Source organism: Aotus nancymaae, unplaced genomic scaffold (genome assembly GCF_030222135.1).
Source record: "Aotus nancymaae isolate 86718 unplaced genomic scaffold, 86718_ANA_hifiasm-v0.15.2.pri h1tg000027l, whole genome shotgun sequence".
Taxonomy (NCBI): Eukaryota; Metazoa; Chordata; class Mammalia; order Primates; family Aotidae; genus Aotus; species Aotus nancymaae.
Window position 1 is genome coordinate 2,209,434 of NW_026988440.1, and position 25,416 is coordinate 2,234,849.

The window sequence follows — 25,416 nt, forward strand, 5'->3', positions numbered from 1 at the left end:
CACACACACACAGAGAGAGAGAGAGAGAGAGAGAGAGAGAGAGAGAGAAAACAATGTTTCATTTCCTAACAGTAGTTTCTGGTAACTCCAATTAATGATAAAGGTATGAGGCAGAATCAAACAAACCAGACAGCAGAGCATCAAGTGACAAGTTCAGCTTTTTTCTTTTCTTTTCTTTTGAGACAGAGTCTCGCTCTGTTGTACAAATTGGAGTGGCGAGATCTCTGCTCACTGCAACCTCTGCCTCCCAGGTTCAAGCAATGCTCCTGCCTCAGCCTCCTGAGTAGCTGAAATTACAGGTGCCTATCACCATGCCCGGCTTTTTGTATTTTTAGTAGATATGAGGTTTCTCCATGTTGGTCAGGCTGGTCTCAAATTCCTGACCTCGTGATCTGCCTGCCTTGGCCTTCCAAAGTGCTGGGATTACAGGCATAAGCCACTGCGCCAGGCATGTGTGTGTGTGTGTGTGTGTGTGTGTGATGGACTTTTGCTCTTGTTGCCCAAGCTGAAGTGCCATGGCACGATCTTGGCTCACCCACTGCCACCTCCGCTTCCCAGTTTCAAGCAATTCTCCTGCCTCAGCCTCCCAAGTAGTTGGGATTACAGGCATGCGCCACCATGCCCAGCTAATTTTTATATTTTTAGGAGAGGCTGGGTTTCACCATGTTGGTCAAGATGGCCTTGATTTCCTGATCTCGTGATCTGCCCACCTCGGCCTCCCAAAGTGCTAGAATTACAGGTGTGAGCCACTGCGACAGGCATTTTTTTACACTTTTTTTTTTTTTGTCTTTTTCTCCCTCCTTTTTGTAGAGAACAGGGTCTCGCTATATTGCCCAGGCAGATCTCAAACTCCTGGGCTCAAGCTATCCTCCCACTTCTGCCTTCCTAAGCTGGGATTACAGGTGTGAGCCACTGCACCTGGCCAGGCATTTTTTTTTTCTTCCACTTTATCTCATATTTCCACCACAATAATGACTCCTTTAATTTAAACTAAAAACCATACAGGGCTCCTGAAACGGTGGTAAAAAGGAAAGGAAGTGTCAAAGATTGCAGGACAGGTGGGGTGGGGAATCAGCGAATCATCTTGACTGGGCTTTTGAAGTTGCTGGTGGCTTGGAGCTGCAGCTGATAGGCCATCGGATGGATCTTGAAACCTTAGAGCCTGGGCACAAACTGGTTGGCAGGTCGTTTGGGTCAGTACTCGGGATGCACCATGAAGAGCATGTGAGGGAAACCAGTGCCTAAATAGGCGCCATCGTGTGATGGTGCCGCGATGACTTGGGTGTGTACACATCCATGCACTTGGGGCAGTAGAGCTTCACCATGGCTTCACCTGGGATGTCTGAAAGGCCAGTGGGAAGCATTGGCTGGTTCTCACAGTACACACGGGGACAGTAGCCAAAGTCTCCCTGCTAGTATTTTTCCAACATCTGGGCGATGCCACAGTTGGGAAGGATGTAGCAGGTGTGGATCAATCCATAAAGCATCTCGGCTGCCTGCTCAATCAAGTCACTCTGGTTGGGGTTGTCTTCCAGTTCTTCATCAGGCTCCAGGTCCAAGATCATATCTAGAGATTGTCGATAGTGAGGGACCTGCTCATTGAGTCCAGTAAGATTAAATTTGTCAGGGCCGGGCGCGGTGGCTCACGCCTGTAATCCCAGCACTTTGGGAGGCCGAGGCGGGTGGATCACGAGGTCAAGAGAGCGAGACCATCCTGGTCAACATGGTGAAACCCCGTCTCTACTAAAAATACAAAAAATTAGCTGGGCACGGTGGCGCGTGCCTGTAATCCCAGCTACTCAGGAGGCTGAGGCAGGAGAATTGCCTGAACCCAGGAGACGGAGGTTGCGGTGAGCCGAGATCACACCATTGCACTCCAGCCTGGGTAACAAGAGCGAAACTCCGTCTCAAAAAAAAAAGATTAAATTTGTCCTGGATGTAGTCTTCATCCACTTCACAGAAGAATTCATTGCTACGGAGCCCACAGAACCAGGAAATCCAGGACACCTCCTCTGAGCTGCTCATCTTCATGTCAGCTGAGGTGGAGCCAGCCATTCTGCTCATCCCCTTGCACTTCTCCATTTTCTCTTACGCTCTAAATGTGACCTTAGAACCCTGGTCCGAGTAATGGTGAGGGGCAGGCGTGACGTTATTTCATTTCACAGCTTCTCGGCATTCCACAGGTTTCCCTCCGCCTCCTGAGGGCCTTTCCTAACCCGGACAGTGGATTCTCAGCTCCAGAAAATGGGCTTGGAGCGGGGGGCCACGTTGAGGAAGGCGAAGGGCATTGTGGGGGCGTTAGGTAAAAGTAGGACCCCAACCGACAGATCCTGGTGCTCACGCCACCTGGGCCCAAGCATTTTTTTTTTTTTTTTTTTAACATTTTGTCCTTTGAAGGGTAAAAATTTTATTTTTGAGGAATTTCTTACTGCACATTTTCAAAGAGAGTCACATAAGACATCAAAAATATTATCCTTCCCTCAACCTAGAAATAAAGAGGACATAAAATTTCTTTTTAAATCATGACACTTGGAGGTTTAGCACCAGCATCCAAAATGAACAAAAACGAGAAAAAAAGCATTTACTATATATTTCAGATCTCTTTGGTTGGGGTTCTCCCCATGTGGTATTAATATTTCTTGTTTCAATTTATATTACCAAAACAGCAAAAACCAGGAAAAAAAAAATATAAACTTAGTGGTTGCTGAAACTGGGGGGGGTTGCTCTCTTGTCTTCTGTGCAGGAATTCCCAGGTTCTCAGCTTGCTGGAAAAATCTGTTGACATTTTCTTTTTGCAGTTGTTTCTTAAAGAATAACAGTAAACATTGCAATGTCCAAATCTTGGTTAGTCTTCCACTTTATTGCTTAGATGTTTCTTTGGTGTTGGTAAGGTTGTGGCCTGCTTTTTCCCCTATTTCTGAATCGTCATTAATTCTTTAGGTCACCCTGCCGATGGTGAAGGTGCCTGGCGAGCCTGGTGTTACTCAGCACTGCTCTGCTCGGTGGCGGGAGCAGGGTTCTCAGCTGGTGCCTCACCTGCTTTGGCCTCTTTGCCATCTTGCGAAGGAGCGTTAGGAGGACGTGGGCGACGCCGGTATCCACGGCGAACGGACGGCTGGTTTGGACCACTGGAGGCTTGCTGATTCTCTTGATCTTCAGCCTCTCCAACTGCTGGGGCAGGTCGTGGGCGAGGAGGTCCCCTGCTACGGTACCTTGGGCGGTAAGTTGGATTTCGATGAACCGGTCCCTGAAGTTGTGCTCCCTCTGGGACGCCTTCCTTCATCTCTCCAATCTCACCAGCCTGTATTCTGTTGGGGTCTGTCCCACGTGGTAAGGCGGGAACCGCCGCTGCCGGTACTGAGGGCGATACTGGGGGCGGCGCAGCTGATTCCGGGCCCCCGAGAACTGCCCATCAGTGGCAGGGGGGTCAAATCCTTCACTGCCGCCGCTCCCTTCCTCCTCCTCCTCCCCAGCGTAATTCCGGGGAGGGCCACGGCGCCTTCCATAGTAGCCGCGTCTGGAACGGCGCCGATCAGCAGCGTAACGACTCCCTTCCACAGGAACTCCATCCGGGCCAGTCACATTGGCTGTTTCTGCACCCTTCTCTCCTTCAACCACATCAAACTACAGTTTCTCCATCTCTACACTGCGCAGATATTTCCGTGGGTTATTCTTCTTGATGGCAGTCTGATGTGCAAATACATCTTTGGTGTCATTTCGATTTATAAATCCATATCCATTTCAGACGTTGAACCATTTGACAGTGCCAAGGACTTTGGTGGCGAGAACTTTTTTCTCCGCGTCTTCGCTGCCGGCGGCGGTAGCTAAAGAGGCGGCGGCCGCGGTGCCCGTGGCTGCGGGGGCCGCGTCCCCACCGGGGTTTCCTGCGACCAGGGCGGCCGGCGCTGTGGCCGCGGCCTGGGGCGCACCGCTGCCCGCCGAGCTCTTGGGCGCGGAGTCCTGGGGAGCCGCGGCGGCCGCCTCCGCCGGAGCCTGCGGGAGGAGGGTGGTGGTGGTGGTGGTGGTGGTGGCCTCGCCCGCCTCGCTCATGCCTCCTCCTCCGCTCTCCTCCGGCGCCTCGGTGGCGGTTGGTCGGCGGTTAGCGCGGCTGGTGGTCGCGGCGGCCGGGGCTCGCTCTCGGGGAGGCCGGGGCGGATCTCGCGGCGCAGGCGGCTCTAGCTTCGGGCTGCGCGCTCGATCTTACTGCCCCAAAAATCGCATTTTTTTTTTAAAGCGTAGTCTCGGTCTGTTGGAGTGCGGAGGACTGATCTAGGCTCACTGCAACCTCTGGCTCCCAGGCTCAAGTGATTCTCCTGTCCCAGCCTTCAGAGTAGCTGGGATTACAGGTGCACACCTCCACACCTGACTAATTTTTTGTATTTTTCGTAGAGATTGGGGGGTCTCACCATGTTGCCCAGGCTGATCTCAAACCCCTGAGCTCAAGAGATCCTCCTGCCTCAGCCTCCCAAACTGCTGGGATTATAGGAAGAGCCACTGCACCTGGCTTTGCTTATTTATTTTCAGTTTGTTTTGTTTTTTTTTTGCGATGAAGCTTTGGGGTTCAAGCAATTCTCCTGCTTCAGCCTCCCGAGTAGCTGGGATTAAAGGCGCCTGTCACCACATCCGACTAATTTTTGTATTTTTAGTAGAGATGGGGTTTCGCCATGTTGGTCAGGCTGGTCTCAAACTCCTGACGTCATGATCTGCCAGCCTTGGCCTCTCGCAGTGCTGGGATTACATGCATGAGTCACTGCAACCGGCCGGCCTTGCTTATTTTTAAATAAGCAGCCACTGGTGATTTTCTCAAGCTGTTGGCAAAAATGCAGAACACAGTTTGCCCATTCCTTAGTTTGGAGATTTTGTCTTTAACAACTTTCCCAGTTTCCCAGTTGCTTCCTGTTCAGAGGTCTTCCCTTATGCCTGACCTGTCTTCACTCCTGCTGCAGACAAACCAGTCCTAAGTCCTAGCAAAAGTCACTTTTTTTTTTTTTTTTAAATGGAGTCTCACTTTGTTGCCCAGGCTGGAGTGCAGTGGCAGGATCTTAGCTCACTGCAACTTCTGCCTCCTGGGTTCAAGTGATTCTCCTGCCTGAGCCTCCTGAGTATCTGAGATTACGGGTATGTGCCATCATGCCTGGCTTCTTTTTTTTTTTCTTTTTTTTTTTTTTGAGACAGAGTCTTGCTCTATCTCCCAGGCTAGAGTGCAGTGGCACCATCTCGGCTCACTGAAACCTCTGCCTCCCAGGTTGAAACGATTCTCCTGCCTCAGCCTCCTGAGTAGCTGGGACTATAGGTGCATGTCACCACCCCTGGCTAATTTTTGTATTTTTTTTTTTAATTCGAGATGGAGTCTCACTCTTCTGTCCAGGCTGGAGTGCAGTGGCGCTATCTCGGCTCACTGCAACCTCTGCCTCCCCGGTTCAAGCGATTCTCCTGCCTCAACCTCCTGAGTAGCTGGGATTACAGGCGCCCACTACCACACCCAGCTAATTTTTTGTATTTTTAGTAGAGACGGAGTTTCATCATGTTGGATCAGGCTGGTCTCGAACTCCTGACCTCAGGTGATCCTCTCGCCTCGGACTCCCAAAGTGCTGAGATTACAGACGTGAGCCAGAGATTACACCTGGCCTGGCCAGGTAATTTTTGTATTTTCAGTAGGGACAGGGTTTCGTCATCTTGGCCAGGCTGGCCTTGAATTCCTCACCTCGGGTGATCCTCCCGCCTTGGCCTTCCAAAGTTCTGGGATTACAGGCGTGAGCCACGGCGCCCGGCCAACACTGCTAATATATTTTATGAACATGGACCCGATCTAACAATTTGAAATAGAATCTCGGTTCCCCCCTTACTTTGTACAGTTTTTGGCTCTATAAAACTTCCATACTTTATTTATTTATTATGTATCCTGTCTCTCCCCCACTGCGAAATGTAAATTCGGTAAGGAATTTTTGATTTGTTCTTTTTTTGAGACGGAGTTTTGCTGTTGTCACCCAGACTGGAGTGCAATGGCACGATCTCAGCTCACTGCAACCTCCGCCTCCTGGGTTCAAGCAATTCTCCTGCCTCAGCCTCCCGAGTAGCTGGGACTACAGGCGCGCACCACCATGCCCAGCTAATTTTTGTATTTTTAGTAGAGATGGGGTTTCACCTTGTTGACCAGGACAGTCTTTTTTTTTTTTTTTTTTTTTTTTTTTTTTTTGAGACAGAGTTTCACTCTTGTTACCCAGGCTGGAGTGCAATGGCATGATCTCGGCTCACCGCAACCTCCGCCTCCTGGGTTCAGGCAATTCTCCTGCCTCAGCCTCCTGAGTAGCTGGGATTACAGGCACGCGCCACCACGCCCAGCTAATTTTTTGTATTTTTAGTAGAGACGGGGTTTCACCATGTTGACCAGGATGGTCTCGATCTCTTGACCTCGTGATCCACCCGCCTCGGCCTCCCAAAGTGCTGGGATTACAGGCTTGAGCCACCGCGCCCGGCCGACCAGGACAGTCTTAATCTCTTGACCTCGTGATCCACCCGCCTTGGCCTCCCAAAGTGCTGGGATTATAGGCGTGAGCCACCGCGCCCGGCCTGATTTGTTCTTTGTTGTATCCCCAGCAACGGAAAACAATAAGCACACATTAGGAGCCCATTAAATTAATTTCACTTCTCGAAGGAATGCGTGAGCGGCGCACTCACGGACTGACCATCAGGGGGCGTCAGAGAAACTGAATAGAGGCGGAAATGAAGAAAAAAGAATTACCCCGCAACCTCAGGTACAGTTCCGCGAGGTTTGAACTCGCTCGGCCACCGTAGTGCTTAGAGGCCGAAAAAGTGCAGCCCCTTCCGGTCTCCGCGGTAAGGGAAGATGGGTTTGGGATGTCGGAAACTGATCCTAGGCGTCTCAAGTTAGCTGCCTTGCGAAACTGAGGCTCCAGTCAAGGGCTCCAGACCTCCGACCGGCCTAGTCGTCAGCGAGCCTGCCGGAGGCTTCAGGGCCGAGAGCAGGGAGCGTGGGTCGCCATGGCGACGCCGGCGGGGCTGGAGCGTTGGGTTCAGGACGAGCTGCACTCGGTGCTGGGGCTAAGTGAGCGGCACGTCGCCCAGTTCCTGATCGGTACCGCGCAGCGCTGCACCTCGGCTGAGGAGTTCGTGCAGCGCCTACGAGACACTGATACCTTGGACCTCAGTGGTCCGGCCCGAGACTTCGCCCTGAGACTCTGGAACAAGGTGCCGTCATGGGTGGGGAGTGGAGCAGGGGAGGGGCCCTGTGATTTGTTCTGGTGAGGCTGGCCTAACGGTCCATCGAGAAGTTAAGTAAGCTCAGTTCACAAGCATTTATTCCTTTTCCGAGAGGTTAAGTAAGCTCAGTTTACAAGCATTTATTCCCTTCCGTTGAGCTGCTGGACGCCCAGCTTAGTGGAGAAGACTGAAAGAGGTGTGTCGGGTTAAACGCAATAGAAAGGTGTTTCTCGAATTCTAACATGCATCTAGGGCCCTTGTTAAAACGCAGATTGCAATTCAGTAGGGAATCTTAATTTCTGGATTTTTTTCTTTTCTTTTTTTTCTTTCTTTTTTTTTTTAAAGACAAGGCCTCGCTCGCCCCGTCGCGTAGGCTGGAGTGCTGTCGTACCATCCAGTGAGTCGACGGCTCACTACAGGGTCGACCTCCCTGGCTGAAGTGACCCTCCCACCAAATCCTCCCCAGTAGCTGGGACTCTGGGCGCGCACCACCACCCCCGGCTAATATCTTTCATTTTTTTTTTTTTTTTTTTTAAAGAGACGAGGTCTTGCTTTGTTGCACAGGCTGGTCTCTAACTCCTCAGCTCAAGCAGTCCTCCTCAGCCCCCAAAAGTGCTGGGATTACAGGCGTGCGTGCACCACCATGCTTGGCCCCCCTCAACTTCTGAACTTCCTTTCAGTCAATTAACAGAAGGGGCCAGGTGCAGTGGCTCACACCTGTAATCCCAGCACTCCGGGAGGCTGAGGCAGGAGGATCACTTGAGTCAGGAGTTGGAGACCAGCCTGGGCAACATGGTGAAACCTTGTTCCTACTAAAAATTTAAAAATTAGGGCCGGGCGCGGTGGCTCACGCCTGTAATCCCAGCACTTTGGGAGCCCGAGGCGGGTGGATCACGAGGTCAAGAGATCGAGACCATCCTGGTCAACATGGTGAAACCCCGTCTCTACTAAAAAATACAAAAAAATTAGCTGGGCATGGTGGCGCGTGCCTGTAATCCCCGCTACTCAGGAGACTGAGGCAAGGCAGGAGAATTGCCCGAACCCAGGAGGCGGAGGTTGCGGTGAGCCGAGATCGCGCCATTGCACTCCAGCCTGGGTAACAAGAGCGAAACTCCGTCTCAAAAAAAAAAAAAATTTAAAAATTAGCTGGGCATAGTAGCGTGCACCTGTGTTTCCAGCTACTTAGGAGGCTGAGGTGGGAGGATCACTTGAGCCCAAGAGGAGCAGAGTGAAACCCTGTCTCAAAAAAAAAAAAAAGCTGTGGGCCCCATTCAGGTTGATGAACATGGGGTGAAGCCATGAGGAAGAAAGAGAATGAAGACTGGTTAGCGGGTTTAAGACTAAGTAAAAAAAAAAAAAAAAGCTGTGGGCCCCATTCAGGTTGATGAACATGGGGTGAAGCCATGAGGAAGAAAGAGAATGAAGACTGGTTAGCGGGTTTAAGACTAAGTAATTGCTTAAATTAGGAACAGAGCTAAGTGGGAGGGCAGAGATCAGGAGTTGCTCAGACCTCATTATCTTCCCCTCTACTGATAGGTACCTCGAAAGGCAGTGGTAGAAAAGCCAGCTAGGGCAGCAGAGCGGGAGGCCCGAGCCCTGCTGGAGAAGAACCGATCTTATAGGTTGCTGGAAGACAGTGAAGAGAGCAGTGAGGAGACTGTGAGTAGGGCTGGGAGCAGCCTCCAGAAGAAGCGTAAAAAGAGGAAACATCTCAGGAAGAAGCGTGAGGAAGAGGAGGAAGAAGAGGAGGAAGAGGCTTCTGAGAAGGGGAATAAGAAAACAGGGTAAGTCAGAAGCAGGCCGAGAGAGGATGGGGCGGGTGGAAGTGTTCACGATGCCCTTATTAAATCCCCTTGGCTGGGCTGCAGGGGCAGTAAACAGCAGACAGAGAAGCCAGAGTCAGAGGATGAGTGGGAACGGACAGAGCGGGAGCGCCTTCAGGACCTGGAGGAGCGTGATGCCTTTGCTGAGCGGGTTCGACAGCGGGACAAGGATCGGACTCGAAATGTCCTGGAGCGGTCAGACAAGAAGGTGAATAGGAACCGCACATTCTGTCAATCCCCAGGATCTGTGGGTGAAATCTGAGGTTGGTTGTGATTGCAGAGATAGTGATCTCTGGGAAGACAAGGGGCTGTCTCTAGAGAGATGTTCACTCTGGTGAGAGAAGCCCTGTGCATCCTGTGGCTTCCTAAGGCAACTCTCTGCTCTACCTGCAATCATAGAGATTCCTCACTGAGAGGTGACTTTTTTTGTGTTCGGGTATGTCTGAATGATCCTTGTGATTCTAGAGGGGAGTGGCTGTCAGTGTGGGGGGCTCTTTGGCCTCACATCCCTCCATTCTTGGTTTCTTCTTCTAGGCTTATGAAGAGGCTCAGAAGCGCCTCAAGATGGCCGAGGAAGACCGGAAGGCCATGGTGAGTCCCAGGGCCCGGGGAGCCAAGATCAAAAGACAAAAGGAAAGACTTTCTGATAGAGTGGTCAGGTATAAGGAGAGAGGATACAGAGCAAGCATGGGGTGGAGGCTGATAGGGTGGTCGGTTCTCTAGAGGAGGGGCTTGGCTGACAGGAACCAGCTGAGGACAGACTTAGGTTGTTGAGGGAAGGAACCCTCTTAAGTTGTAAGGGAAAGGAGGCTACCATAAGTCCTCCTTGACTCTTTAGGATGAAATATACTGTGTATTAGTGAATGAAATTGTGAGCTTTCCCTATTCCTGAGTCCTAATGAGATGTGAGGCAGCTGGAATGTTGTCAAGAAGGTTGCTGGAGGGTGAGGCAGCAGTCCCACTGTATGGGGATGTGCTGACCATTCAGCTTAGGCACACCATCTTCAAGTACCTTCCCACCACCTAATTTCTGCACCCCTTATGTGGATTTGTCTTCTCACTGGACAAGGACAGAGCCCTTGTAATTCATGAACTGGACTTTTTATGGTGTGAGCCTAGGTAGGGTAGGCTGTTTTTCAAAGGCCTAGTCTTGTCAAGTAAGGTCAGTAGAATTTTGATACTCTTGGAGTTCTTTATTTTATTTTATTTTATTTTGAGATGGATTCTTGCTCTGTCGCCAGGCCAGAATGCAGCAGTGTGATCTCGGTTCACTGCCACCTCCGCCTCCCAGGTTCAAGTGATTCTCCTGCCTCAGCCTCCCGAGTAGCTGGGATTACAGGTGCATGCCACCACGCCCAGCTAATTTTTGTATTTTTAGTAGAGATGAGGTTTCACCATGTTGGCCAGGATGGCTTGATCGCTTCACCTTGTGATCGCCCGCCTTGGCCTCCCAAAGTGCTGGGATTACAGGGGAGAGCCACTGCTTCCAGCCCTTTTCTTTTTGTTTTTTTAAAATTTATTTATTTATTTATTTATTTGAGTTGGAGTTTCACTCTTGTTGCCCAGGCTGGAGTGCGGTGTTGTGCTCTCAGCTCACTGAACCTCCGCCTCCCGTGTTCAAGTGATTCTCCTGCCTCTGCCTCCCAGGTAGCTGGGATTACAGGCATGAGCCACCTCGCCTGGCTAATTTTGTATTTTTAGTAGAGACAGGATTTCACCATGTTGGCCAGGCTGGTCTCAAACTCCTGACCTCAGGTGATCCACCTGCCTCAGCCTCCCAAAGTGGTGGGATTATAGGTGTGAGCCACTGCACCCGGCCTTAATTTTTCTTTTTCAATTACAAAAATTTTTAGGCACATAGGAAAGTTGAAAAAGTAGAACAGGCTGGGCGTGGTGGCTCATGCCCTGTAATCACAGCACTTTTGGGAGACCGAGGCAGGCGGATCACGAGGTTAAGAGATCCAGACCATTCTGGCCAACATGGTGAAACCCCATGTCTACTAAAAAATACAAAAATTAGCTGGGCATGGTAGCATGTTCCTGTGGTCCTGGCCACTCGGGAGACTGAAGCAGGAGAATCACTTGAACCCAGGATGCAGAGGTTGCAGTGAGCCAAGATCGCGCCATCGCACTCCAGCCTGGCTACAGAGTGAGACTCCGTCGCCAAAAAAAAAAAAAAAAAAAAGACTAGAATGAAGAATACTGATACACACTATTCAGACAGAAAAATGACTAGTACTATGTGTAGTGTTTGCATTGTCTACGTAAATGTGGTATGTTTTTTCTTTTCAGACCCATTAAAAGAATCTTAGACCTTGTGGCATTTTATCTCTAAGTACATCAGTGTGTTCCTTCTAAGGATAAAGACAATGTCCTCTAGAACCAGAATGCTTTTGTCACAGCCAGGAAGTTGAACAGCCATTCTTATGTGTCTATTAAGATCTCTCTACAATAGAAGATTCCCTCATTACTCTCAAAATAACTTTAATAACTGATTTTTCCTAACAAGAATGTAGTCAAGGTTCAAACATTGCATTTGGTTATTAGATTTTAAGTTTGTTTCTTTCTGTCTCACCTTGCAGTGTCCTGAATTTTGGATTTCTCTGATCCTTATCTTGTGGTGTTAAGTACTTCTCTGCCCTGTGCTTTCTTTAAAGCAGGAATTGGATCTAAAGCTTGTGTACACTCAGATTAAACAGTTGTGGCAGGAATACTTCTTGGGTGGTGGTGTGCACTTCATATTATGTCGTATCACGGGGACATACTATCCAGTTGTGTATCCGTTAGTATTGATATCCTTTCTACCAGCAGCCTTTCATCTAATGATTTTACCAGCCACTGCTCATCCTTTTGTAAACACGTCATTTTGTTGGGGTTTTTTGGATTCTGTTGTTCCTGTTATATGTGTTGGCTAGAATTTGTATATAAAGAAGAGCTTTTCCTCAACAACTAGAAACAAGCTACAATTCCTCCTGTTTTTTTTTTTTTGAGACGGAGTCTTGCCCAGGCAGGAGTTCAGTGGTGCAATCTCGGCTCACTGCAACCTCCACCTCCTGGATTCAAGTGATTGCCTTAGTCTCCCAAGTAGCTGGGACTACAAGCGTGCGCTACCACGCCCAGATAATTTTTGTATTTTTAGTAGAGACAGCGTTCACCATATTGGCCAGGCTGTTCTCAAACTTCTGACCTCATGAAGGTCACCTGCCTCAGCCTCCCAAACTGCTTGGATTACAGGCGCTAGCCACCGCACCTGGCCTACAATTCCTTCTTAAAAAGCAGGGTGGGCCAGGCGTGGTGGTTCACGCCTGTAATCCCAGCACTTTGGGAGGCCGAGGCAGGCAGATCACGAGGTCAAGAGATCGAGATCATCCTGGCCAACATGGTGAAACCCCATCTCTACTAAAAATACATAAATTAGCCGGTATGGTGGCACACGCCTGTAGTCCCAGCTACTCAAGAGGCTGAGGCAGGAGAATCACTTGAACCTGGGAGGTGGAGGCTGCAGTGCTGAGATTGCACCACTGCGACAGAACAAGACTGTCTCAAAAAAAAAAATAAAAAAATAAAAAGCAGAGTAAATGTTTGTTTGCTTTTAAATACCAATTTTTAGAGTAAAGAGTTTGGTGTCAAACAGTCATTTCACTAGTGACAGGTTTTTTTTTCCCCTTGTTTTTTGTTTGTGTGTATCATCACATTGGACTCATGAATTTTTATTTTTCAGTATTTTATAATCTCACATCATTATTCTTTTTGAGGCTTAAATTGCTCTGATTTTTTTGCCCATATTAAAAAAAAATCTGCCTCTTCCATTGAAGGAATATTTGATTGTGGTACTTAGATTAGGTCATGATCATAAACTGCATTTTAAGCCTTTACAAAACAAACAAGAAAAGCCAAGCAACTAAATAGAACCAGGCCCTTTAATGGTAGAGCAGCAGAAGGGCTTATTTTTATTTATTTATTTATTTATTTTGAGATGGAATCTCGCTCTGTCACCCAGGCTGGAGTGCAGTGGTATGATCTCAGCTCACTGCAACCTTCACCTCCCGGGTTTAAGCAATTTTCTGCCTCAGCCTCTTGAGTTGCTGGGATTACAGGCGTGTGCCACCATGCCTGGCTAATTTTTTTTATTTTTGGTAGAAACGGGGTTTCACCATCTTGACCAGGCTGGTCTTGAACTCCTGACCTCGTGATTCACCCACCTTGTCCTCCCAAAGGGCTGGGATTACAGGCGTGCGCCACCACACCTGGCCTGAGGGGCTTATTTTTTAAGACAGAGTTTTGTTCTTGTCACCCAGGCTGGAGCGCAATGGCGTGATCTAAGCTTACTGCAACCTCCACCTCCTGGGTTCAACCGATTCTCCTGCCTCAGCCTCCCGAGTAGCTGGGATTACAGGTGCCCACTGCCATGCCGGCTAATTTTTGTATTTTTAGTAGAGACAGGTTCACCATGTTGGCCAGGCTGGTCTTGAACTCCTGACCTCAAGTGATCCACCCACCTTGGCCTCTCAAAGTTCTGGAATTACAAGCATGAGCCACCACGCCTTGCCACCAGAGGGGCTTTGACCCTACAATAGAGGAAGTTGTGATCACAGGGAAGATGATGTTATCATGGTAGGACTCCTGGTTAGAGTGGGAAAGGGCCTTATAGATATTGCCAGTTTTCTGCTGTCATCTATAATGTGTCCTGAAAAGTCTGTATTAAAGGTAAATGTATCGAAGCTAAGTGACATATAGCATGGCAGGGAGAGTACCAGAGAGCCAAACATCCCTGATTACATTTGCCTTACAGAAACACTGATGCTGTAGTCCTAACTTTTTATAATCAGTTTTTCTCCCTTCTCCAAACTACAGTCATTCAGTTTAAAACCAAGGAACATCGAACTGGGGCTGAAGATTGCCTCCCGTTGCCACCCCCACTGGTTTCCATCTTTGTTTAGTTTCAGTTCGAGTCCTGTGCTTCTAAATACTGGATTAGCCTTTTATTTTCCCCCTTTACACTAATTTGAATAAAATGATTAGAGTGAAATATGAGATATACAGACTGCCCTAATATTTCTATATTGACAAAGATGGTAATGCTGCCCAAGAGGACTTTCCAGCTGTATTCCATTGCAGGAAGGTAGAGTGTGGGGTCAGCATGTAGCATCCAGAGAGGCCCAGATTTAGGCCTGTCACTGTTCTGGGGGTACATTGCAGAGGTAGGGTGGAGGGTGCATCCTTAGGTTGTCATGCCTGCCTGTCAGGGCATTTTTCCCTGTTAGAGATTTGACTGTCCTTTCCCAACTCAGGTCCCTGAGCTGCGGAAGAAATCTCGCCGAGAGTACCTGGCTAAGCGGGAGCGAGAGAAGCTTGAGGACCTAGAGGCAGAGCTGGCTGATGAGGAGTTCCTTTTTGGGGATGTAGAGCTGAGCCGGCATGAGCGGCGGGAGCTCAAATATAAGCGACGAGTACGGGATCTCGCCCGGGAGTACCGGGCAGCTGGGGAGCAGGAGAAGCTGGAGGCCACCAACCGCTACCACATGCCCAAGGAAACCCGAGGACAGGTAAGGTGAAGTGGTGTCTGCTTCAGTCTTCGTTCCCAAGACAAATTGTGGGGAAGGCTTTAGGGGATTGGGCAACATCTGGGCCAGCCCCTTTCTTGCCTTGCCTTTCCCAGTGGGCAAGGCAAAGCAAGTGGGCAGTGGGTGGGGGTAGTAACGGGAGGAGGGGGCTGGGCAAAGAGGACAGCCTGTTTTCAAGGCTTCACATATCCCCTCTCTCCATAGCCAGCTCGAGCTGTGGATCTAGTGGAGGAGGAATCAGGAGCCCCTGGGGAGGAGCAGCGGCGCTGGGAGGAGGCTCGGCTTGGGGCAGCATCCCTGAAGTTTGGGGCCCGAGATGCTGCCTCTCAGGAGCCCAAGTATCAACTAGTGCTGGAGGAGGAGGAGACCATTGAGTTTGTGCGGGCCACTCAGCTCCAGGGTGATGAGGTAAGAGGGGAGCTGGGAGACATTCTGAGGAGGACCTGAAGCGAGCTATTTAGCTCACGCCTCCTTCTCTTTCCTTAGGATCCATCACCTCCACCTGCTTCAACTCAGGCCCAGCAGAAAGAGTCCATCCAGGCTGTCCGCCGCAGCCTCCCGGTGTTCCCGTTTCGAGAGGAGCTCCTGGCTGCTATTGCTAATCACCAAGTCCTCATCATTGAAGGCGAGACAGGCTCAGGGAAGACCACCCAGATCCCACAGTATCTCTTTGAGGAGGTATAGTCATCTCACCCTTCAGCTTGCCAGGGCACCAGGCATTGATGTCCTCATTCCTTGTCAGAGCCCCTTTTACATTATATTGTTAGTAGACATTTAACCCATCTTTTCCACTAAATTGTGAAATTCTTGAGAATAAAGACTATACCCTTTTCACACTTCTGTTCTTGCTTCCTGCATTCAGTTCATTCACGTTGGACGGACAAGTAGGTGGATAAGTGGAGTGGGACGTGTGTGTAAATGTTGACCTCCCTGTACTCCGGCCTGGCCAAAAGACAAGGATTTAATGGACTATTTTCTTGCCTTTTTGTTTGTTTGGTTTTTTTGGAGACGGAGTCTTGCTCTGTCACCCAGGCTGGAGTGCAGTGGCGCAGTCTCGGCTTACTGCAACCTCTGACTCCTAGATTCAAGCCATTCTGCCTCAGCCTTCCGAGTACCTGGGATTACAGGCTTGCACCACCACACCTGGCTAATTTTTTAGTAGAGACAGGGTTTTGCCATGTTGGCCAGGCTGGTCTCAAACTTGACCTCAGGTGATCTGGCCACCTCGGCCTCCCAAAGTGGTGGGACCACAGGCATGAGCCACCACGCCCAGCCGCCTTCCTGTTTTTTTTATGTTAGCTGGGTCTGCCTCAGCTAATCTGTTCTTTTTCTGCTCAAGTCCAGCAGAGCCATGAGCTTAATTACCCAGAGCTGAGTGAGGACCCTCTTTGAAGGCCCTAGGTCTGTCATCCTATCTATTTGCCCTTCTTTTCTGGTTTTCAGCATCTGTCTTTTTCTCCTTTTCTCCTGCCTGGCTTTTTACAGCTTTCTCTGAGTTGTACGTGGTCCCAGGGGACATATTTAGCAAAGGGCAAACCTCTTCTTTCTTCCTTATCATTCAGGGTTATACAAAGAAGGGTATGAAGATTGCCTGCACCCAACCCCGGAGAGTGGCCGCCATGAGTGTGGCCGCCCGAGTGGCCCGGGAGATGGGCGTGAAGCTTGGGAATGAGGTGAGATTTCTAGGGAACTGGGATCTGTGACTCAGTCTACACTGCCCTCAGGTCCCCACAGAAGTCTTGGTGCTGTCCCACTTCACCTTTCCCCAAGTTCCTTTCAGGGTGCACCAGCCCATACTTGGTTGCTAATGATTGCCTTGACCAGGTTGGCTACAGCATCCGCTTTGAGGACTGCACATCAGAGCGAACTGTCCTCCGCTACATGACAGATGGGATGCTTCTCCGGGAGTTCCTCTCTGAGCCTGACCTTGCAAGTTACAGGTACGTACAGGGCCCTCATCTCCCGTGAGAGAGCCCACACTCTCTTCCTCACGTTCTGCCGCCTCCCTCCCACTCAGTGCTTTCCTGGATCTCTAATCTCTGGCCTTTCTCTCCTTCTTTCCCACCTAGCCAATTCAGCCATTGTCTTCTGATTAATCCACCAGTTCTCGAACTTTTATGGTTCAAATGGTCCTTGAACTGACCTCCAGGTACCACGGAGATGGGGCTGTAGGATAGAAGAGATTGTAGAGAAACCTCTTTTTCCTTCCCTGCTCATCTCCAGGGTTTAGAAAACAATCAGAATAGAAGAACATTGCTGCAGAGACTTAAAATGCTGTGCGAAGAACATTTGAAAACACTTGGGATGCTCAACTCAGGGAGAAACAGGGGAAGCATCCTGGTTCCCTCTAAATATGTGAAAACTGTTACATGGGAGGAAGGATCAGACTTTTTTTTATGTGGCCCTACAGGACATAGCTAGGAACCATGGGGAGGTTACAGGGAGACAGATTCCAGCTCCATACCAGAATGGCTGAGTAACCCTCAGAGATTTTAGGGCTTGTCAGAGTGGTTGGACCCTGGGGCTTGGCTCTCCATACAAGTTTTGGGTAGCTTGGTCTGTGAATAATGAGCTCTTAGTGCTGGAAATGGCCAACCAAGGGTTGGTTTAGCATGTGTTGAGGGGGAAAAGGGATTCATGAATGAGATGGGGGTGGGGTCAGGCCAGCTGAACAATATGTGCCTTTTCAACTCTTCAGAGGCTGTGAATTTCTGGCCCTGGAAGATCACAGTGGAGCAATTGGACAGATAGAACTTGATACTTCGGCCGGGCGCGGTGGCTCAAGCCTGTAATCCTAGCACTTTGGGAGGCCGAGGTGGGTGGATCACCTGAGGTCAGCAGTTCAAGACCAGCCTGGCCCCATCATGATGAAACCCCATCTTAAAAAAAAAAAAAAAAAAAAAAAAAAGAACTTGATACTTCATATCCCTTGCAAAAAATCTCTGAGAACCCATGGAGAGCCAGCCAGTGCAAGAGTGTCTGATGCAGATGTTTTTGCCCATCGAGCCAGTCTGCTTTGTGGAATGGCTGGGGACTTCACCATCACAATTAGGGTTAGGCACAGAGTTAAGGTCGGGGAGATGGGTAGGGGAAGATGGGAATGAGTTCCTGGGATTTGGCTGCCACCCAGAAAAGCCAAAGAATAAAACAAAGAGAAAGAAGGTGTCATGTGCTTAACTGAGTTAGGGGGAAACCAAGGAATGTGCAGACTCCTCTGAGAGTTGGGGTTGAAAGGCTTAACTTGCTCCTCTTTCCAAAAGAAGAAACAGAGCCAGGAAGGATGCCAGAGGCAATTGTTCCACAGGACACCAGGAGCTTCTGGGCTGTTTGAATCGCAGCAGCTCTGGTCTATTATCCCCAGCCAGCCTTGGTGGCCCACTCTTATTGGAAGGGACCCTGCCCTCCACTTTTTTTTTTTTCCTTTAAAACATATCCTTACACATTTTCTAGTAAGAGCAGCTGCTGAGTCTAAGCAGACTCTTGACTGAACTAGAGGGCTCGTCTGACTTGTCCTGGGTCAGCGTGCAGCCTCTACATCTTGGCTCCTGTTGTCTGCTGAGGCTGGGATAGGTTGCAGATCATGGGGCTGTGCCTTCTCTGATTTTCTGTTGGTCTTACGTAACTGGGATGGCTGGCTTCTCCTTAGAGCCCCCTCCCTCAATCCTCCCTCATTGCTCCCCTATTCCCTCTTCAGCGTGGTGATGGTGGATGAGGCACACGAACGGACCCTACACACAGACATTCTCTTTGGATTGATCAAGGATGTTGCTCGCTTCCGACCTGAGCTCAAGGTCCTGGTGGCTTCAGCTACGTTGGACACTGCCCGTTTCTCCACCTTCTTTGATGACGCCCCTGTGTTTCGAATCCCCGGACGCAGGTTTCCTGTGGACATCTTCTACACCAAGGTGCCCCCTCAGGGAAGATGGGCTTAAGTCTGTGGCAGAAAAGCTGGGGCCTTTGGAGGAGGTTATCCCAAGGAGGGAAAGGTGGAATGGAAAGTCCAAAGGGGAACTAGGATGAAGCGTATGTTGAGTTGGGAGGAGAGGAACGATTTGCCTAAGCAGGTGGCCCTCCTGTGACCTCATCTCTTTCTGCTCTCCAGGCTCCAGAAGCTGACTACTTGGAAGCTTGTGTCGTATCTGTGTTGCAGATCCATGTGACCCAGCCCCCTGGGGATATCCTGGTGTTCCTGACAGGACAGGTGCCTGACATGGTTGGGAGAGGGGGTGATGTATCCCAGGGGAGGACAAGGCTGGCATGTTGGTCTGTGACCCTGGGACCCTTGCTGCTCTCCCCACTCTCTATCCAGGAAGAGATTGAGGCTGCCTGTGAGATGCTCCAGGATCGCTGCCGCCGCCTAGGCTCCAAAATCCGGGAGCTCCTGGTGCTGCCCATTTATGCCAACCTGCCCTCTGACATGCAGGCCCGTATCTTCCAGCCCACACCACCTGGGGCACGAAAGGTCAGTTGGAGAAACCCACACTCTTCACACCTACACTTCACACAACAGTAGTGGAAAAGGTGTGTGCCTGCCCCATGCAAGGGGAGTCCTGGGCACTGCTGCAGACACAGCTGAGGAGCCAGTCTCTCACCCCTGGGGCTGAAGAGAGAGGAGAAATACCGTATGAACCAAGAGAGAGCCAAATATGTGGTCTGGAAAGTAAGCACAGTAGATTCAGTGGAGATAGGAAGTCCTTGATGGGCCAGGAGGTGGGATTTGATATGGACCTTTAAGAGAAATGGCTGAGGTTGGGTGCAGTAGCTCACGTCTGTAATCCCAGCACTTTGGGAGGCCAAGGCAGGTAGATCACTTGAGGTCAGTAGTTCTAAACCAGCCTGGCCAACATGGTGAAACCCTGTCTCAACTAAAAATACAAAAATTAGCCAGGTGTGGTAGAGGGTGCCTGTAATCCCAGCTACTTGGGAGGCTGAGGCAGGAGAATCGCTTGAGCCTGGGAGGCGGAGGTTGCAGTGAGCCGAGATTTTGCCTCTGCATTCCAGCCTGGGCGACAGAGTGAGACTCTGTCTCAAAAAAGAAAAATGGCTGAGAAGTTATCAGTGGAAGGCCCAAGGTGCATTTGAGGTCAAAATGTGAGCTAGTAGGCTTAGTGGGAGGTTCAAGCAGTACGGGAGTAGGAGACAAGGCTAAAAACAATTTGGGGCTAAGATTAGGGAGGGCCTTTGATGACAGGAGAGCTTGGACTTCATTTATTTATTTACTGTTTTGAGACAGAGTCTTGCTCTGTCACCCAGGCTGGAGTGCAATGGCAAGATCTTGGCTCACTGCAGCCTCTGCCTCCCAGGCTCAAATGATTCTTGTGCCTCAGCCTCCCAAGTAGCTGGGATTATGGGTGTGTACCACCACATCCAGCTAATTTTTTTTTTTTGAGATGGAGTCTGGCTCTATCGCCCAGGCCGGAGTACAGTGACATGACCTCGGCTCACTACAACCTCTGTCTCCCAGGTTCAAGCAATTGTCCTGCCTCAGCCTCCCAAGTAGCTGGGAGTACAGGTGTGTGCCACCATGCCCCGCTAATTTTTTGTATTTTTAGTAGAGATGGGGTTTTGCCATGTTGGCCTGGCTGGTCTCAAACTCCTGACCTCAGGTGATCCGCTCACCTTGGCCTCCCAAAGTGCTGGGATTACAGGTGTAAACCACCATGCCCAGCCAACAACCAGCTAATTTTTAGTAGAGATGGGGTTTCGCCATGTTGGCCAGGCTGGTCTTGAACTATTGGCCTCAAGTCATCTGCCCACCTTGGCCTCCCAAAGTGCTGAGATTATAGGCATGAGCCACCACATCCAGAGAAGTTTGGACTTTAGACAGCTTAGTAGCAATCAAAGGATTTTGAGCAGAGATGTAACTTTTATTCAACAAATATTTAATTGAGTTCTTTTTGTGTTGTGCCAGATACACAGGAGTTGATACAGTGATGCATAAAACAAAGGCCCTAGCCTAACAAGTTTGTACTTGCAGTCTATTGGGGAAACAGTGGATGCATAAATACATAATGTCAATTTGTGGCCAGTGCTGTGAAGAGATACAAGGCAGCATAGCAGGATGGAACTTGACTCTGAGAGGTGGGGGTGAGGACTGGCATGAAGATATTTGCCTTGGGGTGTAGGGAAGGCCCTTCAGTAAAGGGAAAGTGGAATAGAGACCAAACCAGGTAAGGGAGGAGCCAGACTGATATTTGGGAGAAAAGTGCCACAGACAGAGGGAACAGCTGATGCAAATGAAATGATCCAGTGAGGAGTGCACGTACGTGGGCAGAGCAAAGCAGTGTGCAGGAGGAGTGAGGGAGGGGATGGAGTGCTAGCAGATGAGGTCAGAAAGGCAGCCGGGGTAGGTGATCCAGGCTTTTAAGGGGCTTGGATTGAATTGTAGAGTAGGATAGGAAACCACTGAAGGATGGGGAGTGATGTGACATGTTTATATATTAAAAGGACCATCCTGGATCCCATTGACAGGCTGGGAGTAGAAACAGGGAGACGTGTTAGAAGGCTCTTACAGGAAGTGTGTGAAGATGGAAGCGGTGGTGGGGAAGATGGGGCAGGAATTTGAACGCTCCCATTCCCCTTCTGAAAAAATTAACACCCTAAATCCTCTTCTCCATTTTCTTTCCTCCTTGTGCCCCTGCTGACTCCCAGCCCCCATTTCCCTCTCCCCTGTCTTCTGTCCTTGTCCCTTGCTCTTGACCTTGGATACTAATTCCCTCAACTCCTGCCCCTTACCGCAACTGCTTCACTACTCCTAACTTTCCAAGATGACTTTTTCTGGGTAACAAGGTGGGCAGGGTAGCTGGGTGACCCCATATCCTCTCACTCAGGTGGTTGTGGCAACAAACATTGCTGAGACATCACTTACCATTGAGGGCATCATTTATGTGCTGGATCCAGGGTTCTGTAAGCAGAAGAGCTACAACCCCCGCACAGGAATGGAATCGCTTACTGTCACACCCTGCAGCAAGGTCAGCCTGGGGATTCATGGGGGTCAGGGAGGTAGAATTGGTCCACAGGGAAGGTCCAACTCCAGAAGCAGGGTGGGGGCTTCTTAGCGAATGGGGATGAGCAGTTTACATCCATCTAAATTTCTTGCATAAATACTTTTTCTTTTCCCCGACCAAATTGTCAGCTAGCCTGCTCTCCTTTCTTTCCAGGCCTCAGCTAATCAGCGAGCTGGCAGGGCAGGTCGGGTGGCTGCAGGGAAGTGCTTCCGCCTATATACCGCCTGGGCCTATCAGCACGAGCTTGAGGAAACCACAGTGCCTGAGATCCAGAGGACCAGCTTGGGCAATGTCGTGTTGCTACTCAAGAGCTTAGGTGACTGGGCTACCTGAGAGAACGGGGAGGTGGGCTGGAGTCATGGTCCTTTGAAGGGACTCTGTTCCATCCGTCCCACCTCTCTCTAGGGATCCATGACCTAATGCACTTTGATTTCCTGGATGCTCCACCATATGAGACACTGCTGCTGGCTTTGGAGCAGCTGTACGCCCTGGGAGCCCTCAACCACCTTGGGGAGCTCACCACAGTGAGTTGGGGGGCAGCATGGGTGGGGGCAGGATGATAAGGGTCAGGATGGCTCCAGGGACCCCTATAGCAATGGAGGGAATCCTGAGGGAGGACCGGGCTCAACTCTCTCTCTCCTCTCCTTAGTCTGGTCGAAAGATGGCAGAGCTGCCGGTGGACCCCATGCTGTCCAAAATGATCTTGGCCTCTGAGAAGTAAGCCCTCCTCTCCACCCAGGCCTCCTCTGTCTCTGGGGTCTTCTTTGTCTCTTTGTCTTTTTCTCTTCATATTATTATTTAATAAATAATAAATTATTAGATAACTCTGAATGCCCCCTTTTGAGGCCCACAAGGGTAAGACACTTGATCCTGTCCTTGATTATATTAAATGGGCAAGACTGACTGACAGAAAATTCTGGGTCATGAACGAAAGTAGATTTTCCATCTGGGAGGGTTATTGAATGAGGGCTGGTTTTGGAACTTACTCATTCCCAAGGTTTCAAACTAGAACATTTAGATGTAGCTGTGGAGGGACCACCTTTAAATGCCATTCCTCTGCTGTCAGAGATCTCTTCCGAATGCACATAGTGAATGCACACTTCCTGCAGAAGCCTCAGAAGTCCCCAGTGTTTTCTGCTCCTGCCTTCATGGATGTCCCTCCCTTGTGACTGTGTTTCATCTATGCTCCTACCTCCTTGACCCCCAAGCTGCTGCCAGAATCTATCTGCTGGCTGCTTTGTAACCATTATGCCAGCTGGCCTTCCCCACATGAGGAAACATCCATCACACAGCGATCACTTCCCCCTCCACCATATCTGTGCTTATGTGTCTTGCTTTGAACTCATGCTTTCCCCTTCCTGTCCCAGGTACAGCTGTTCAGAGGAGATCCTGACCGTGGCTGCCATGCTGTCTGTCAACAACTCCATCTTCTACCGGCCAAAGGACAAGGTTGTCCATGCTGACAATGCCCGTGTCAACTTCTTCCTTCCTGGTGGTGACCACCTGGTTCTGCTAAACGTTTACACACAGGTCACTGGGCTTGGGTGAGTGGGAAAGAGACATGGGGGGACTTTAGTCTTGCTGTATACTTAACTACCTCTCCTTTCTTTTTAACCCTCTTCCCAGTGGGCTGAGAGTGGTTACTCTTCCCAGTGGTGCTATGAGAACTTTATACAGTTCAGATCAATGCGCCGAGCCCGAGATGTGCGGGAACAGCTGGAAGGGCTCTTGGAACGTGTGGAAGTTGGTCTCAGTTCCTGCCAGGGGGACTATATCCGTGTACGCAAGGTCAGCATTTCTTTTGCCTACTGCCTTCTACCCACAGTACCTTCCTGGGGTCATGCAGCAGCTCCTCCAGCCTGAGGACATGCCCTCTTCCCCTTATGTACCATGTGTCTTCCCAGGGCTTTCTTTCCCAGACCACTGAAGGTTCATTCCTGGGGGATTCTTCATGCCTTCCCTACCTCGCTAGTTTTCCCAAAGCTTGAACTAAAAAGGTAGTGAGCACTTAGGGTCCCCAGATATCTGCCTTTTCCATTGATTTTCTTTACTGCCTTCCCCTTAGGCCATCACTGCTGGTTACTTTTACCACACGGCACGGTTGACTCGGAGCGGCTACCGCACAGTGAAACAGCAGCAGACGGTCTTCATTCATCCCAACTCCTCCCTCTTTGAGCAACAGCCACGCTGGCTGCTCTACCATGAACTTGTCTTGACCACCAAAGAGTTCATGAGACAGGTGAGGAGAACATCCTGTGCCCATGCAGATGGAGACTGTAGAGAGGTGTCCTGGCAAGCTAAGAACCCAGGTTCAGGTTGCTCGGCCTGGTACAAAAATAGGGAGGTAGGGTAAAATGAAAGACATCCTTTTGTTTTTTGTTTTGTTTGAGACAGCGTCTCACTATGTTGCTCAGGCTGGTGTGCAGTGGTGTGATCTTGGCTCACTGCAACCTCTTCCTCCTGGGTTCAAGTGATTCTCGTGCCTCAGCCTCCCAGTAGCTGGGATTACAGGCATAAGCCACCATGCCCAGCTAATTTTTTGTATTTTTAGTAGAGATGGGGTTTCACCATGTTGGCCAGGCTGGTCTCAAACACCCGCCTCGGCCTCCCAAAGTGCTGGGATTACAAGCATGAGCCACGGTGCCTGGCTGACATCCTTCCTTACAGGTGTAAGCATCTTCCAAGATCTGAGAACTATACATTCATTCAATAAATATTTGAATGGCTACTGTATAGGTGCTGGGCTCTAATGAACAAAGCAGAGTCTCTGGTTTCATGGAGTGTACTTATAGTCTTTATGTTCCAGACTTTTCTTAGGAATAGCTTATTTGGTATCTTGAATAACATATAGAGGTGTATCTGCCCTTTGGGTATATAATAATAGAGCCAGGCACCTTTACCTCTAGCCCTGTAGTCAAAGGGGAAAGATAACTTTCCGCCACACACATAAGGATCTAGGCTGGGGCTGGGCATGGTGGCTCATTTTTGTAAGCCATCCCAGCACTTTGGGAGGCTAAGATCAGCCCAGACAACATAGTGAGACCCCATCTCTACAAAAAATTAATGGGGCACTGTGATTCATGCCTGTAGTCTCAGCTACTTGAGAGGCTGAGGCAGGATTGCTTTGAGCCAGGGAGGTCGAGGCTGCAGTGAGCCACTGCAGTCCAGCCTGGGCAACAGAGCAACACTGTCACCCAGGTAGGAGTGCAATGATGTGATCTAGGCTCACTGCAGCCTCCACCTCCCAGATCCAAGTGATTCTCCCGCCTCAGCCTCCCGAGTAGCTGGGATTACAGGTGCCCACCATCACACCCAGCTAATTTTTTGTATTTTTTTAAAGACAGTGTTTCACTATGTTGGCCAGGCTGGTCTCAAACTCTTGACCTTGTTATCTGCCTGCCTCGGCCTCCTAAAGTGTTGGGATTACAGGCATGAGCCAGTGCGCCTGGCCAACCCTTTCAATTTAGAAAAAAAAAAAATAACAATAAAAAAGGATCTAGGTTGGAAAGAAGAGAACTCTATTGCTCTTTTCTCTCTCCTTCTAGGTGCTGGAGATTGAGAGCAGTTGGCTTCTGGAGGTGGCTCCCCATTATTATAAGGCCAAGGAGCTAGAAGATCCCCATGCTAAGAAAATGCCCAAAAAAATAGGCAAGACACGAGAAGAGCTAGGGTGAGAGAAGGACAGGAACAGAACCTGACACCAGCTCCTTTTCCTTCTATACATTATTTAATATCTATTAAATAAAATTATTTTTGGAATAAAGCTTGTGGGAACATTTGGGATTCAGAGAAATTCTATCT

At 49.7% G+C, this 25,416-nt stretch overlaps 1 protein-coding gene and 2 pseudogenes across 2 annotated transcripts; 1 reads left to right on the forward strand and 2 right to left on the reverse strand.

Moving 5' to 3' along the window:
* Window positions 1-687: 687 nt before the first annotated feature.
* On the reverse strand, window positions 688-2,403 carry LOC105731644 (casein kinase II subunit beta-like; annotated as a pseudogene).
* Window positions 2,404-2,975: 572 nt separating this feature from the next.
* On the reverse strand, window positions 2,976-4,050 carry LOC135276621 (Y-box-binding protein 3-like; annotated as a pseudogene).
* Window positions 4,051-6,809: 2,759 nt separating this feature from the next.
* Window positions 6,810-25,391, forward strand: DHX16 (DEAH-box helicase 16). Of its 2 annotated transcripts, XM_064380623.1 has the most exons (20): window positions 6,810-7,209; window positions 8,758-9,005; window positions 9,090-9,252; window positions 9,579-9,635; window positions 14,336-14,590; window positions 14,813-15,016; window positions 15,095-15,286; window positions 16,171-16,281; window positions 16,433-16,548; window positions 18,303-18,513; window positions 18,711-18,809; window positions 18,918-19,070; window positions 21,439-21,579; window positions 21,769-21,931; window positions 22,021-22,139; window positions 22,265-22,332; window positions 22,983-23,145; window positions 23,242-23,403; window positions 23,681-23,854; window positions 25,161-25,391. In XM_064380623.1, exons 1-20 carry the CDS (start codon window positions 7,003-7,005, stop codon window positions 25,287-25,289), a joined length of 3,135 nt encoding a protein of 1,044 aa, XP_064236693.1. In that variant the 5' UTR covers window positions 6,810-7,002; the 3' UTR covers window positions 25,290-25,391. The 2 variants fall into 2 exon arrangements, with proteins under 2 accessions (XP_064236693.1, XP_064236694.1); XM_064380624.1 differs by lacking the exons at window positions 6,810-7,209; window positions 8,758-9,005; window positions 9,090-9,252; ... (4 more) ...; window positions 16,171-16,281; window positions 16,433-16,548 and adding an exon at window positions 17,432-17,661.
* Window positions 25,392-25,416: the final 25 nt, after the last annotated feature.

What these genes read in the sequence shown, in the direction of transcription:
- DHX16 (XM_064380623.1), top strand. Translation starts at nt 7,003, where the DNA reads ATGGCGACGCCGGCGGGGCTGGAGCGTTGGGTTCAGGACGAGCTGCAC. An exon ending in AGGAAGACCGGAAGGCCATG is followed by an intron (nt 9,636 to 14,335) that starts GTGAGTCCCAGG and finishes TTCCCAACTCAG; the next exon opens with GTCCCTGAGCTGCGGAAGAA. An exon ending in CCAAGGAAACCCGAGGACAG is followed by an intron (nt 14,591 to 14,812) that starts GTAAGGTGAAGT and finishes CTCTCTCCATAG; the next exon opens with CCAGCTCGAGCTGTGGATCT.